Source organism: Mus musculus, chromosome 13 (genome assembly GCF_000001635.26).
Source record: "Mus musculus strain C57BL/6J chromosome 13, GRCm38.p6 C57BL/6J".
In the NCBI taxonomy this organism is placed as follows: domain Eukaryota; kingdom Metazoa; phylum Chordata; class Mammalia; order Rodentia; family Muridae; genus Mus; species Mus musculus.
Genome location: NC_000079.6, coordinates 81,086,378 through 81,103,592, shown reverse-complemented (window position 1 = coordinate 81,103,592; position 17,215 = coordinate 81,086,378). Strand labels below are relative to the sequence as shown.

The following is a 17,215-nucleotide window of genomic DNA, read 5'->3' as shown; positions in this document are numbered from 1 at the left end:
GTCTATACTAACACTAGGAGCAGTGTAATGTCATGGAGAAGATATATAACACGCATGTTCATATGAATAACTCAACGGACCATTCACAGGTTTTAATGAAATGTAGAACTACACTGCAAACTCGGGCTTCAAAATGAATATGTTCATTCCTGTTATCAATCATTACTACCTTCTATTCTTACCTCAATCCCAAAAGGTGCCATCTGACTGGGAAAGATCATCCTTCCAGCAGACCAGCCAGGCAAGCCCTGATTTGAAGACAAGTCCCCAGAATGGTGCCTCATTCCCTTCTTCTGGAGGTTATGGCCCGGGGTCCCTGATAGCCGATGAAGAGTCCCAGGAGTTTGATGACCTGATATTTGCATTAAAAACTGGTATGTATGAGACCCACACATGACATTACAAGTGGGCCATCTTTCAGGGCTACTTCATGTCCCCTTCCGTGAACATGCAGAAGCACTGTCACCCTTGGTACACGCCCCTTCCCATGATCCAGTTCTGATCCCATCGAAACCCAAGGATATCTTGTTCTTCACATCAAATATAACAGAGACTAAAAATAATTCATAATTTGCTTTTAAAGAAGAAAACAACGTACTCTAACTAAATGTAAATATCTCTGTCCTAAAACCCAGCTAGAACACCAAGATCTTGGGAAGTCAAATTCAGCATAAGGACACTCATTGAGGAGGTTTGTTCTGATCTGTAAAAAAACAACATCATTTAAGAGGAATGTTTTTCCAGATACTTTCAGAAGCAACTAACATTGCCAAAGTGTCAAAATCACACGCTGTAATTCATTGACTTGTGTGTGTGTGTGTGTGTGTGTGTGTGTGTTGTGCATGCATATTGTGAGTGTGTTTCTTTTCAGTTCCACTCAATCTGGAACCCTAGTGAGTAGTTTGTATACAGAGCAACTAAAGACAAAACAGAGTTTTAAGGAGAATGGATTAACTAGCTATGTAAAACACTGAGTAAAGTTGGGACTGAATGGAAGTCTACAAATTAAGATCTGGACACATTAGGCCCCCGTTCTGTATACAGTGTCATTTGATCGTTATGCTCAAACACTCAAGTACAATGAATTCTTGGACATAATTAAATTAGATCTGTGAACTATATATATAACAGCTACTAAGTGCATTTGGTTCAGGAATGCATGGAATGACTTGCTTAGAGACTTAGCTTAGCATGCCATAGAGTTCCCTAAACTCGCTGGGAAAAATATTTTAAGACATCAAAATGGCAATTTCTAACACTGGTTATTTGTATTATTAGAAAAGATACTATAATAACCAGACCTCATCCCCTGGACATATTCCATCATGGAATATGGTCAAATAAATGAGCCACCCACATGCTGTCTATCTACAGTAGAATTCATCATTGACCTGTAGTATACACTTGGCTTACCAAAGTATTTTGCTCGACTCACAAAGCATTTTAACATTTTTGAGCAAATAATAAAACTGTAGAGATACCATACATAAGTCTAGAAAAAAAGTCTAACAACGTGAATTTTAAAATAATCAAGGTGTTAGAGTATAAAGAAATATGCTTGTTCTTATCTGCGTCTCCACTTTTTCCCTCTTGCTATACCTCTTTCCTCCCAGTTCTTCCCTCTCGTCTGCCTTCATGGCATGTATTTTCCATTTCCCTGTGTTTTCTCTTTCTGTATATATACCTCTTCCTTCTCTTTCACTCTATCTTCTTTATGTGAACAGTTATATCCTTTTTTGAAAGTCCTATTATCCCATTCCCATGCACAGACTGGCATTGCTAGTTGGACTCACTGGGTTAAAAAAAAGTACATGAACGTGTGCAGGAGACTGGGAGGAGCTGGGAGAAAAGCAATACAAGGATGTTCATACTTCAGTTTGCTACCACGTGATTGTTGACTACGCCATGACTATCACATGATATAGAAGTTTGGATGCTTTATATTTGTCCCAAGTTTCATATTTACTTTGTAGACACTGTTGAACCCTTCAAGACCAAGTTGGATAACTCAAGACCAAGAAAAAACCATTTAGATTTGCCAGTACATGAGACAGGAACACAAGACTGAATGGTATCTCCATTCTGTGACTTTTCTGTAGTGTGATGTGGCCCATCAGTGCAAGTCAAATCTTCACCTAACACCTGCATCTGTAAAACAGAGTAAACATCACCCTCTTCTTAACTATGCACAGTAATTTACTGAGAAGATGGGATGCATAAGATTCATATAAATTGTTGCTTGTAGTTTTTTGTTGTTGTTTGTTTGTTTGTTTGTTTGTTTGTTTGTTTGTTTGTTTTGGCTGCTCATTCTCTCTAACAAAAAGCTGCTGCTACCACAGTCACTGAGTTTTTCCTGAATTCTTGGCTTAATGTATTAGGACTAAAATACCTTTCAGAAAAATCACAAGGCAGATCACATCTTAGTCTGTGATAGCTGATTTTGGTTGATTAAGAAATGTCTAGACTAGTCAAGCACACCACAGAATGTGTCTAGGATAATGTTTCCAGAAGTGGTTTCATCATGAGGTCTTTGCCTGATTCCTAGTACAATACTACCACTGAGAGATAGTGAAGGCAGGAGGTAGAGCCTTGATAGAGGTCAGGAAATGGGGCATGGCATGAGGCTGCATGTAACCCTGTCCCTTGATCTACTTACTGACTGTTCTCTATGAAGAACTCCTCCACTGCGGTTATGTTTTACTAAAAAAACATGAGGCCAAACAACTATAGATTGAAATCCCTGAAGCCATGAACCAAACTAATTGTACATCTTGAGTTATTTCTTATGCATTTTGTCACTGTGACATAAAGATTGAGTAAACTAACATTCAGTGAATGGCAAAGAGATGGTTTCTACCCCATCATTCTGTGTTATGCTTATGGGTAACACATGCCCTTTTTGCCTACCAATGAGGGATTAGAGTCTATATGGTGTACATTCCGTTAAACTGGAAAGAAGTTGGAAGAAGGAGGTTGTGGGTCACTTAGATGTGGTTAACTCTGTAGATGACTAGAACCAGAGCCTTATTCCTTCCACCTTTTAGGAGCTTGGATGCTGAACCAGTTGTCAGTACAGACAGTACATTCCAGAGTACCTTATCCTGGTGGACATCAAATTCCTCATAGAATTTACAGCAGGCAGACTTGAAATCACTAAGGGTTGGTACTTGTTACATCATTCTGCCTGCTTTTCCTTGATGCTAATTGTAGGGTTCTTGCCATTTCTCTCTAGTTGGTCTCATGATGAGAAGTTCTCTTATCATTCATCTCCCTCTTGCCCAGATTAACCTTCTCTCTACAGAATGTCCATTATCTGATGAGTTCACTGGGATACTTCTTAAATGGATCCCTCAGTTTTCTGTCACATAAACAAAGAAGTCTGTACCCTTTGTTGTCTGAAAGCCTGGAGGTGAATCTTAGTGTTGGCTTCTGGAGTCTCTGACCTATACTTTTGCCTTTTTTTTTTTAATGTAGAAATATACACCCCAAGTTGTCTTAACTTCCTTTTTGTTTGGCTAAGAGAAAAAGAAATAAAATTTTTTGTTAGATAATACATATTTCAATATTATTACATTAGTAAAACTTTTAAGTGTATTGTCTGTGGGAATAGTCTAGTTCTTAGTTTAAGAAAAGATGTTACAGGATTTTGTTAGTCATCTTTTTCTTTTATGATTAATATACATTGTTTTAGGAGACTATAACTTTGATATCCAAATCACAGCAATTGGGGAGGATTAAAGTAGGAAGGTAGTTTTTTTTATAGAGATTGAGAAGGCACTACAGTTCAGAGTTCTCCAGAGGACTGGAGCAGACACTAAAAGTAAAGAAAGCATTCTCCTCTTTCTCTTTGTCTCTCTCCCTCTCCCCTCCTCCCTCTCTCCTCCCTTCCCCTCTTCTTCTCTTCCTTTCTCCCCTTCCCCTCTTCCCCCATCTGAAAAACAAACATTTTTAAAAATCAAATTTAAAAAATGCAAAACAAACACATAAAAAACACAGAGTCCATTTTGTGTTGCTCAACTCCTCCTGGACGTGGGTCTAGCCTGGAGTGTGGCTAATGTGCCCAGTGACACACCCCAGGAAAACATGATTTTCCTTTTTCCCAGAAAATTGAGAATAGTTCTTAGATAGGAATAGCACTCTATGGCCACTTCCCCTTTTCTGTGCTGAGATTTTGTTTGGTTTGAACTTGTTGGGTCCAGTGCAAACTGTCACAGTCTCTCTGGAAGTTCATGTACATTAGCCCTGTTGTGTCTGAACAATGCAGTTTCCTTGGAGTCATCTAACATCACCAGGTCTTGCAGCCTTTCTACTTTCTTGTTCACATAACTTCCTGAGCTTTGAAGGGAAGGGCTTGATAAAGACAACCCACTTAGGGCTGAGTGCTTCAGACTCTTCCATGCTTTGCACATTGTCCAAGTGTAGTTATCTGTTCATTCCCATCTACTGCAAGAAGATGGGAATTCCTTTAGCAGAATAATAGTAGGAGGGTTTCCCCTAGACACTATAACATATCTAATATCTCGGTTTGGGTCACTTTCATAATGTTAGGCATGGGTTCCATCTCATGGAGTGGACCTTAAATATAGTTTTTTTTTTTTAAGTGGTTGGTTATACCCATAACATTTGTGCCTCACAATCTTCTGGGCTCCTCCAAGGGCTTGAGTCACTTCTCCAGCTCTGTCCTTTGTAGCACACACTTTGTCTTCTAGGCTCCAGTTGCCTGTACTCCACTACTGCTGTTGTTCCTGGTGGTCATCTCATGGAACTGGCATCTCAAAAACACTGCTATCTTCTGCTGCAATTAGACTGCACTTTTATTCTCATAGGTTCTTTCATGGTGCTAAGCCTCAGCTTCTCTGTATGACCTCTTCAGTCCTGGCCCTTCAACTGCCACTGAATCTGAAACTTCACCAATGGCCTCTCCTGGCTTCTCACAGAGCCAAGTATTAGCTGCTCCCTCTTCATGCTTCAAAACCAGTATCATCTGGGTGACTCTTACACATTACCAAGTCTGGCTGCCAACACAAGGTATAGCCATGGCTGCCTCTAGAACACAGCTTCTCTGTGCTCTCAGGAAACACTTCCCAGAAGATTTTACCTCAGTGATGTCAGTCTCTTCTTAATCACTGCTGATTTCTTAGTTCCAGCTAAACAGCACCAAACATCCCAGTAATGCAAATGTTTTGCTTTTGTAGTTCTGGTATCTTGTTAATCACAGCCGATTCTTCAGTCCCAGTTAACCAAAACTACAGAATCTTCACAATCAAAACAGTAAAGGCCCTGATAGGGGTCTTTAATCTTCCTTCGAAATTTCACAAACCAGGCTTCCATTGTTTGCACTGTTCTCAACATTATCTTACAAGCTCCTAGAGAACATCCCACAGAGTTCTTAACATCCCAATAGCTCTTCTAGCTTAAAGTTCTAAAGTCCTTCCACAGTCCTCCTCAAAACATGGTCACGCTATCACAGGAATACCCAACTTCTGATACCAGTTTGTCTTAGTTGGGGTTTCTATTCCTGCACAAAATATTATGACCAAGAAGCAAGTTGGGGAGGAAAGGGTTTTTTCAGCTTACATTTCTACATTGCTATTCATCAACAAAGGACATCAGGACAGGAACTCATAAAGAGCAGGAACTTATAGGCAAGAGCTGATGCAGAGACCAAGGAAGAGTGCTGCTTACTGGATTGCTTCCCCTAACTTGCTCAGCTTGCTTGCTTGTAGAACCTTAGGACTACCAGCCCAGGGATGGCACCACCCACAATGGGCCCTCTCACTCTTGATCACTAATTGAGAAAATGCCTCACAGGTGTATCGTACAGAGAGACTCCTTTCTCTGTGATAACTCCAGCTTGTGTCAAGTTGACACACAAAACCAGCCAGTACACCCTTTCTTAGAAGATCCTGTCCTCTCCACTGGTTGCTTGTTAACCTCTGTGATCACTCAGACTAAAACACATATCAAAAGCTTAAAAGCTGACATCCACATATAAGAGAAAACATTCAATATTTGTCTTTTTGGAGTCTGGGTTACGTTACTCCTAATGATACATTGTAGCGCCATCCATCTACTTTCAAATTTCATAGATCATTTTTCTTAACAGTAGAATAATATTCTATTATATAAATGTACCATATTTTCATTAGCCATCCATCAGTTAATGGACATCTAGGCTGTTTCCAATTTCTGGTTATGAGTAGAGTAACAGTGAACATGGATTGAGGAAGTAGCCCTGTCGTAAGATGTATAGACTCTTGGATATATGCTCAAGAGTTGGATCTTGAGATAGATATATTCCTAGCTTCCTAAGAAACCTCAACACTGACTTCCACAGTGACCGTACCAATTTTTACTACTGTCACAAATGAATAAGTGTCCCCCTTCCCTGCATTATTACCAACATTTGTTGTCATTTGATTTATTGATCCTGGCAAAAGTTGTTGGGATAAGATGAAATATCAATGTAGTTTTACTTGTGTTTCCCTGAAAAATAAGGATATTTGTCCATCTTTAAATGTTTCTCAGCCATTTATGTTCCATCTTTTGTGAAATCTCTAAAAAGGATGTCAGTGAAGACCACTGGATCTGCACCAAGAGGCCCAGTCCCAAGGTGATGAAGGTGGACTCAGCGTGGTTGCAGAATACACATCATAAAGATATACCCATAGTGCACCAAGTATTTTGTATGAGTGTGAGCCAGAACAACAGGAAGGTTGTGATACAGGCCAGGAACTAAAGGCAGCACCTGAACTGATCTCCACAGGAAGAGCACAAATGGCCCTCTGAAGGGCACAGAGGATTACAAGTGCATCCTACAAGAGGTGGTACAACGGGGATAACATCGAGACACAGACAGTAGGAAAAACAGACATGAGAGAAAACAGGAAAAAAAAAAAAAACCTGAAAGAGCCAGGGGCTCTGAGCAGGGATGGGCACTTTATGTGATATAGAAACATAGGAATGAATGAGTCAGAGGGTAGGACAGATAAGATCAGGTGAGGTAGGGCTTAGTTAGAAGGAGTTGACATAGGCTCCTGGTTCTTTCTCCACATAGGTTATTCTGAAGCTAAGACTAACCCATAGCTACCAGCAGAACTACTTTCTCCCCCCTCACAGTGAGGGACTTGGTAACTACTGCAGCCATTGGCTTCTTACTTGACTTTCATTCTGCAAAGCTGAATAGCCATCAGAGGGGGAAGCACTGGGAGCTATTGCCTGGTACCAGCACACTCTATGACCACATCTGTACTCTTCATTTCTCACTGAGTGTGTGTGTGCACATGTGTGTGCCTGTGTCTGTAGAAAAAGAAAATAAACAAGAGTTAATACAGTCCCTGCATACTGAAGAAAAGAACAAGTACTGACCTGATATAGTTTTAAATTATTTTGGCATAGCAACCAATGGATTGGTGGTTATGTTTTCTACCTCATTGATGAAAAAGTCTCTTAGCTTGCCTGGCTTTCTATTTTGGTAAGCCCTTAGTTGAAAAATCACATTCTCTATCATAAATTTTACCTGTCCATCACATGTCAGCAAGGAAAAGAGATAGAGAAAGCCACATGTAGTGGCTCACTCTTGGAATCTCAGAACTCTACCTGAAGCAGTAGGGTTGCCATGAATTTAAGGCCAGCCTGGACTACAAAGTGAGACACTGTCTCAGAACAAAACAAAAACATGAGGAACCAGAAGTTATAGCTCTAGAAATCAATTTCTACATTGAGCATGGTGACATACACTTTTAATCCCAATATTCAGGAAGCAGAGGCAGGCAGAGTTTGAGGCCAGCCTAGTCTACAAATTGAGTCGAGGATAGCCAGAGAAACCTTACCTCGGGGAAAACAAACAAAAATAAAACAAAACATCATCATCAACAACAAAAAAGAAATCAACTTCTACTTTTAAAAGCTACCAAAGTTGTGTGAATTTAAAGTATACCATAATTTTAAGTTATCTGTTGTTTATTCCAAATAAGTAGCCTGGAATTTCACTAATATATAAATAAGATGTTTTGGTTTAATATAACTTGACTATTCAGAATTTATTACACTAATCATTTGAGTTTATGTGTTTATTCTTTTTGATTCCAGGTGCTGGTCTCAGTGTCAGTGACAACGAATCTGGTCAAGGAAGCCAGGAAGGAGGCACCCTGACTGACTCCCAGATTGTAGAACTCAGAAGGATACCAATTGCTGACACCCACCTCTGAGAGTCCCATTTACACTCTCCAGTAGAAAGAGGACAAGTTTCCTCATTGCCTTGGCTTTTGTACTAAACTCTGTAGGCATTTACAGCCATGTAGTAGAGACCTGTACATCGTACTGAGTAACACAGAAGTGATTATTATGTTATGCATTGCTTAGTGTTTGTGCAATTTAAAAAAGACTGCTATAATAAAAGATCCGATCATTCCTGTAATGTACAAGGATATACATTATCCAAAAATATTAGTTGTTTTTTGATCATCCGAACTTGGCTAACATGGTTTAATGAAAATAATCATCAATAAAAGTATTGGAATCCAGGTGGTAGCATCCAGCCTCATTATTTATGAATAAATGTGTGGGGGCAAAAATACAAAGTAGGAATCTAGAAGATGTCAGGCGCCTGTCTCCTCCATGAGTGGTTGTAGGGATTCAACATCCACACTTCTCTCCCTCTAGATGATCTTGAGTCCTGAAAGCTCTCATGTGTGGCCTGGGAATGATTCTGCACCTGAGGGTGGATGGGGCCCTGAGATTGTGATGGTCTTTTTGCAGCAAGATAGATTTCCGCTCTCAACAAATTTAAGGTTCTGAGCACTTTCCAAAGTGAATGTTCTGTCCTCAGTTAAAAATAACTCCACCACACTCGCTCACGAAACTGAGAGGCGGTCCATTGAAACAGTACAGTTTGTTTTGGAGAAAATTTTCTCAGTTTGTGATTTTTAGTCTCTCTTTGTCTTGGAATGAGAGATGAGGAAATCTCTCCCAGAGTAGTGCTGTAGTCAAGATGACTTCGTTTCCTGTGTTTCCAGAAGACGTGCTGGAAGGAGAACAAAGTTGCCCTGAGGAATGCTCTGTGACCTTTTCTTTTAGAGCTCTTACATATTTTTTAAGAAAACTAAGTTTCATCCCAAACAAAAAAATATGATATTATTTAAAAATTTAAGAAACTTTGTTCTCCTCATGATTTCCCTTGAAGCTGCAGTTAAAGCACCACAGTGCTCCATCTAGGTGTCAAATATAGTTAGATGTTATATGAAACCTGCATTGGGTTATTGATAATGGTTGACATTTGTTTTCTTCTCAATGCTCCCCACATCCTTCTTACATTGAACTGTGATAAGCAGATTATTTTTATAAGTAGAAGGAAAAAAGACCACAACAAAATCAAAGTGTATATAAAGCAGAGACACCTTCTCTGGTGGACTAGAGTCCCTTTTAAGAACTTTGGAAAACATGGTGCTAGAACTAAATTTCCCTGGAAGTGACAGATTTATCATCCTTCAGCTGAAGCATTGCCCGGCTCTCTGTCGAATGATAGGATGGATGCAACTGCCAAACATGGTTTAAATCCATAAAAATGGAAGGCAGGGTGCCATAAACTAATGAGCACTAATGTCACTGGACTTCATTGAGCTTGATGTTGGGTAAAGAGGGTGCTACCCGTTTCATGCGCCAGGCATCTCAATGGCAGTGTTTTCTCTCAGATTCCTAAAACTCACACTCTCTCCAAAGGTAATTGTCAGTTACTATTTTTACTTCTTAATGCTTTCAGTATTTGAGAAAATGTGGGTAGGGTATATACGTGTGTGTGTGTGTGTGTGTGTGTGTGTGTGTGTGTGTGTGTGTCTGTGTATATACACATACATCATATATGAAATGATGGAGGTAGTTGGCCTGACGGTGGTGACACACATCTTTAATCCAAGAGTTCAGGAGGCAGAGTCAGGCACATCTCTGAGTTTGAGGCTAGCCTGGTCTACGAAGCATGTTCCGGGACAGCCAGGGCTACACAGAGAAACCCTGTCTGGGAAACCAACACACACACAAACAAAAAAGTGATGGTGGAAGAAACGTTACAAATTATACTATGAATGCCAGCAACGCTGCTGAATTCCGCTCTAATGGATTATATGGTAATTTGATCCTATAAGCACACAAGAAGGGGGGAGGGGGGGAGGAAAGGAGAGAGGGAGGGAAGAGGAAAGGGACGTGGAGAGAAAAGGTGGGCCCATTGTGATATTCTTGATTCTTTTGGATCATTGTCCATGTTTGAATGTGATCCTTTTATATACTAAAAGTACAGAACCAAAGCTTTTAGAAACCAGGTGCCAGGCCAGGCCAGATAAGCCTCATGTGCAGACAGCAGAGACTATTTGCCATTCACAAGGTCTTGACACAGACTGAAATGAGACACCTGTGAGCCAAGCACCTGTTGGAAGGAGCAAATCAAACCAAGAGTGAAAGTGAACATTGTGGGACAGACATCCTGCAAAAGCGCACTCATTGTAGATGTGTGATTTAATGGTACTTGTTCTATTTTATTATTGTTTTAATAAAATATGCTAATATATCATAGCATTGAAGTCACCTCGTGACCTGTCCAAAGTATAGAATTCAGTAGCACTGACAACACGCATGGTGTAATTTTAATGTCGAGCAACATCACTTCTTTTCTCAAATACCTGCATCGATTTGAGCCAGATGCGTTGCCCATCTCTCTGTTTCTCTTCTCTGCCAAAGACAGTTAGAATTCCTGGAGCAGTGTGCGTCTGCTGCTGGGATTAAGATTCCACCCCCACTCCCATATCTTAAGGGTGTTTTGAGAATCTGTACTTAAAAATATTAAAAGTGATCATTTGGATGCAAGTGAAGAGGGTAACATTTGGCAATGGGTAGTGAAACAGGTCTTTTACGCAGTAGGAGATCGTAATTTAAGCTGCACAGATGCTCCTGCTTTGAGTGTGCTATCAAGGTGGTTTAAGATTAAATAGCATTTTTCTTCTCTCTCAATTCTGATCACATTTGCTTAAATACACCACGGATACAACTTTAGGAATGTAGTTCCAAAAGTGTTCCACTCTGTGTTTACAGTATTTGAGAGACTCCTTGTGTTTAGCACTAAGGCCTCTGGGTACTTTTGTGTGAGGGTAGATTTTAGTCAGATAAAGTGTTGTTGACCTTCCTAGTGGTTGGATGCTAGAGTAGTTTCCCCAACACTCCCTGACCTGGAGCAAAAAACACTGAAGGACCTTCATGTCTTCTTTTTTAATTGTTGTGGGTATGGATCCCATTTTTCCAAGCTTCCCCAGGGAAACAAGCACACAAACCAACAAACAAAAACAGGCATACACAGAAGCTAGGACACTTCCTTACATTGACTCTCTTACAGTTTTTAATCGATCATTTTAATTATGTTATTGGGGTTATTTTTGTATCTTTTTCTTCCTTTTTTGTTTTTTTCCCTTTTTCGTGTTTTGTTTTGTTTTGTTTTGTTTTGTTTTGTTTTGTGAAAGGGTTCTTTGTGTAGTCCTGCTTGTCCTGGAACTCATTCTGTAGACCAGGCTGGCCTCAAATTCAGAGAAAGAGAAAGAGATCCACCAGCTTTTGCCTCCTGAGTGCTGAGATTAAAGGCCTGCACCATCACCTCCCAGGTTGAATATCTACTTATTTATTTCTCTTTAGTTGTAGAGTTCCTCTATAACTTAGACATCAACCTTATTAGATATGTGGTTGCCAAGTATTCTTCCATTCTTGAGATTTCCTTTTTTACTTCATTAAAAAATAAGTTAAGACACCACTAAAGGATAAACACTGCATGATTCCATGTATGTGAAGTTGCTAAAATAGTCAATACAGTAAAAGACAGAGAAGGTACTTGCAGAGGCTCAGGGGCAGACAAGGAGTCAGTGAGCATAAGGATTCAATAAAGGAGGCTAATAACCTTCAGCAATTTTCAGCTTATGTTTATAATAAGTCATAATATATTTTATACCTAACATTTATTAATAAGTTAGCACCTACAGTAGAATACATTTTTTAAATCTGGTAGGCCGTCTGTCCACTCTCAGCACTGGCACTGCACAGAGAAGAAAATCTAAGTCTTCTTCTAATTTCTAGAACCCCAACTGTGCCTCTCAGAACCTTAAAAATGGAAAATTTGCTTTTTTTCTTGTGTCCCAAGTACTCCACATACTTCCAAAATAAAAACCAGTGCCCAGTGAATCATTGCTGAAACAAAGCAAGGCCCATACACTCTAGTAAGTAAGTTAGAGCACTGCTTTTATTCATCTTTTACATGTTGTTACAGATGCTTGGCACCTAAAAACCCACATATATAGTAAATGCTATGCCATCATTCTGTTACCAAACTTATTCCTCTTCTCATATCCAATGCTATAATTTATTAAATTATATCTGTAATTCACACTGTTCTTTCCTTCCAAGAGTCTTGAAAACTGCTAAAGACCTATAACAAACATGGCATTCATTTTGACAGTGGCCTATTAGTAGATGAGTTCATTTTCTGTTCTAACAACATGCTCAAGAGGTATTTTATAAAGCAAGGAGGTTTATTTAGCTTGCAGTTGTAGACTCTGAAAGTAAAAGATGGAGCAGCATCTCCATCTAGTCTTTTCCTAGTTGCTCCTGGCAGCATGGCTTGGTAGATTCCACTATGGTGGAAATGAGTGTGAACAAGAGTTTATGGAATGAGACAGGAAGTCAGTGACCCATTTGGTGGCCAGGCTTGATGTTCTAGGATATCTTGCTTTTTAAGAGCACCTAATCAGACAGAGCATTAATCCCTTCTGGGGCAGCACTCCAGTGACCTGCCTGCCTTCCACTAGGTCCTACCTCTTAAAGATGTCACCATACTGAGGACAGTGTCTTCAACACATGCTCCTATAGGAGGCAAACCAAAGCAAACACAGGCTCTAAACCAAAATGGTTTCTTAAGGATCACTTGGAGAAAGAACATCAAGCCAAGAGCAGACAGCAAATGTCATTTGCCCTTTACACCTAATCACAGCTAGTAACCAATATGGAAAATCACACACACACACACACACACACACACACACACACACACACACACACACACCATTCCTATGTATCATGTCCAACAGTGAGGGACTCCAGTGGAGTACATTTGTCATAACATGAATGATCCATGCTGCTTGTACCCAGCACATCACACTTGACACTAGATAGCATGCCAGTTTTAATCACAGTGAATACAGACTTAGTGTACTAAATTCATGGGGTAGTGGGGATTCTCATGTTTATGATCATGTCATGCTCTGTTTAAGTGTTAGGAGCAAACTGTTAGCTTTCATCAAGACCTTCCCATATCCAGCTGCATTCAATCCCTCAAAACAACCTAAAATGTTATGATCCAAAAGTCATGATTTCTTGCCAGTCACCAAGATAAAGACTAAACAGGGAAGTAGAGCCTTCCTTCTGGCAAAGGATAAATATTTGGAAAAGCACCTAATTTTTTAAAAGCTATTTTAAATTCATGAAAAAAAATGTCTAGCGCTTACAATGGACTGCTGCAGACTCTGTAGCTTGTTTGCTATTTGAAGTAAAGGTTGATTTAAATAAACATTATTCATCTTTTGTATTTTCTCTTTTAAAAAGATTGGCTTATTCATTTAATTTTATGAGGATGGGTATTTTGCCTGCATTTGTATTTGTGTGTATTGTGCATGCAGTGTTCACGTGGGTCAGGAGCTAGCTTTGGATCCCGGAACTGGAGTTACAGACAGCGTTAAACCACCATTTGGATGCTGGGAAACAAACTCAAGTACTCTTCAAGAACAAGAGCTGAGCTATCAACTCCAGCCCATGTTCCTCTTTCCAATTTGTCAGTACTTCTAATCCTTGAAAACTTCCCTTAAAAGACTGTTCATATAGTAAAAGCAAAAGGTAAAACATTGAGTCCATTTCTTATTGGCCATTTACTCTTTCCGCATCTGCTCTTTTTAATATATTAATAAATTAATAAAGATTTTTGAAAAGTCATATTGCTTTTAAGATTTGGTTTTGTATATGTGAAAATAGTGTTCCTGTGCTTGTGCCTGTGTGTGTTCCTGTGTGGGCAAGTATGTCACCTGAGTGTGGGTGCTGTGAATACTAGAGGGGGAGTGGGAATCCTTGGAGCTAGAGTTACAGGCAACTCGAATTGAAGGTTGGGCACCAAACATTGGTCCTCTGTAAGAGCAGCAAGCCATCCCTCCACCCTCCACAGTTTTACAACTAGCTTTCATATTGTGTGGATAATTCAGACACTTGTTTGAATTACTTTCAACAAATATAAAGATTAATAATCCTGCATGAAGCGCCCTCCTGTGTATAGAACAGAAGGAGCCGTGTGCATCACAAGACACTCGGTCTTTGTAGGTGACGTGATCAGGAAGAAGGAAGGACATGATTGACAAAAGCGATTCCTGAACAGGGCTTACCCCAGGTTCTGTCCTTGAAAGGTCAAAGCAGAAGATAGGCCCTTATGGGGTCAGGACATGGTGCAAGGCCCTTTTTGATTGACAGCTGCAAATCTCCAGGGCTTTCAGAAACCTAGCTTGTTTCAGAATGTTCTGACTCACTCTATTTGGGGTTGGTCCTTTCGGTCTCAAGTGAAGGATTCAGTCGAAAGGAAAAGCCTCTTGTCATTCTTAACATTATAAATACTGATTATGCTACAAGCTTCATTCTACTAAAGTAAAGTGCCTCTGTCTGGATATTAGGAGAAAGAAATAGCAATTTGCCAACAGCCTAAATGAACAGCTGATCACTGTCTAGTTGTGGAACTGGTGTTTACTCATGTGTACCCCATAGACTACTGTCTTAGTTACGGCTACTGCTGTGAAGAGATACCATGACCAAGGCAGCTCACAAACGTAAGCATTTAGTTGGGGGTTTGCTTATGGTTTCAGAGGATGAGGCCATGGTCATCTTGGAGGAAAGCAGATAGGCAAGGCAGGAGAAACCTAGCTGTGAGCTTTACATCCCGATTCCCAGGCAACAAGTGGGGCGGTGGGGGAGGGGAAATGTTCATTCCTTCTCATAACCTCTCCCCTTCCACCTCTTCCTCATTTTCTTTCTTTCCTTATTACCCCTCTTATTTCTCCCCCCCCCCCCCAATTTTCATTTTCATCTCTTTCCTCTCTCAAGAATAGTAAGTAGTAGGCTAGGACCGTAGCTCAGTTGGTAGAGTGCTTGCTAAGCATGGAGAAAGCCCTGGCTTGGATTCTCAGCAGTGTATTCCCAGTCACTATGGCACATGTGAGGTGGAGGCAGGAGAATCAGAAATTCAAGGTCATCTTTGTCTATATAGTGAGTTAGAGGACAGCCAGGGATATATGAGATCCTATCTCAAAATAAAATTAAAAAAAAAAATTGTTGCTAGGAATTGATGGCCAAACAACCATTCAGTTTCCTTTGAAATTCAGACCAGTAGGTAATAGGCATTACCTATTCTCAGCCTGCTGCTGATAATTAGGAAGTCCTATGGAGGAAATTACTTCCCTGTATATAAAACAAAGGAGCTTATACAAATAAATATGGCCACTCATGAACTCTGCAACTACAGAAAGATGTAGATTATAAAATAGATCTTTATACATCTAATATCCACAGAAGATTAAGTCTTATTCGGCATAAACTTTATTGTACAGAGTTAGAGGTCTATACAAGAACTAAAAAGCGGGAGCTGAGAGTCAGGCATGGATGTTCCCACATGAGATACTGAAACCCAGACGGCTGGATCTGGAATTTTTTTCCAAGTTCAAGGTCAGCCTGGAATACATAGTGAGCGTGTCAAAAGAAGGATAGGGAAGAGAAGAAGGAGGGAGAGGGTGGGGAAGAGAGAGGAGAAGAGAAAGGGAGGAAGGGGAGAGGGAAGGGAGAGAGGAAAGGGGAAAGATTTGAACAAATCTCTCACCTGCCTGTAGATTCTGCTCTCCTAACTGGGCTGTCCTGTCTGGCCTCAGTGGGAAAGGATGGACCTAGTCCTGTAGTGACTCGAGGTGCCAGGATTTATTTTGCAATAAAAACAATACCAGGTGTCTCTTAAATTCTTGCCAAAAAAAATTCTACAAGCAAGGGTTTTCCACAAGACAACAATTGTTGCTTAGACATTAGCCAATAATTTGGACAAAGTTGCTTTTTCAGTCTCTGCCAAGGAATTGCTACTTGTGTGAATAATCAGGAAAAAGGAGTTCCCTGTGCCAATGTCCTCCTGGGTACAGAGGGCTCACCTGTGAAACTTCCAGTAATTCCTATGGAGGGACTGTCTACCCAACATAGAGGCACCTGCCATAAAGACCCCGACACCCTGACTGTATCTGCCCTGCTGGATATGCTGGAAAGTTCTATGAGACAGTGTGCTTCCAGCCCTTACCACAATGGGGCTGTGTGCCAGGATGGAATCAATGGATCCTCCTGTTTCTGTGTGCCTGACACAAAGGTAGGCATTGTGACTTGGAAGTGGCTGAATTTGAGCCCTGTGTGAGTGAGGCTGTATGCCTCAATGAGATAGGCAGATACATGTGTGTCCATCCTTAAGAGTGTGAACTATGAGTTGGAAATTGATGAATGTGGATCCCTGCCATGTCTATGTGGTGCTGTGTTTCAAGATGCTCTTGGGGCTTACTTCTGTGACTGTGCACCTGGAGTCCTTGGAGACCACTGTGAACTCAACTTTGATGAATGTGCCAGTCAGACATATCTCCATGGAGGTCTTTGTGTGGAGGGAGGAAAGAAGTACTACTGTGTCTACATAGGGAGTGGATTCACAGGGACACACTGTGAGACCTTGATGCCTCTTCGTTGGTCAAAGCCTTGTCACAATATGTGAAGACACTGCTGACCTGGATACACAGGTGCCCTGTTGTGGGGAGCCGCCCTCACATTCGCCGTTGCAAGATGGCGCTGACATCCTGTGTTCTAAGTGGTAAACAAATAATCTGCGCATGTGCCAAGGGTAGTTTTCCACTACATGTGCTCTGCCTTCCCCGTGACGACAACTCGGCCGATGGGCTGCAGCCAATCAGGGAGTAATACGTCCTAGGCGGAGAATAATTCTCCTTAAAAAGGGACGGGGTTTCGCCATTCTCTCTCTTGCTCTGGCTCTTGCTCTCTTGCACTCTAGCGCTCTTGCGCTCTGGCTCCTAAAGATGTAAGCAATAGAGCTCTTGCTCTCTTGCACTCTTGCTCCTGAAGATGTAAG

At 40.7% G+C, this 17,215-nt stretch overlaps 1 protein-coding gene and 1 pseudogene across 7 annotated transcripts in view; both read left to right on the top strand.

The window, feature by feature from the left end:
• Positions 1-8,525, top strand: part of Adgrv1 (adhesion G protein-coupled receptor V1) — a 538,324-nt gene extending 529,799 nt beyond the window's left edge. For all 7 annotated transcript variants that reach the window (XM_017315364.1, XM_017315363.1, XM_017315365.1 and 4 more), the window contains 2 exons: positions 197-374; positions 8,092-8,525. In XM_017315364.1, coding sequence (XP_017170853.1) covers positions 197-374; positions 8,092-8,210 — 297 coding nt within the window. In that variant the 3' untranslated portion in view covers positions 8,211-8,525. The remainder of the gene's footprint in view (positions 1-196; positions 375-8,091) is intronic.
• Gm18517 (predicted gene, 18517) lies at positions 15,918-16,986 on the top strand (annotated as a pseudogene).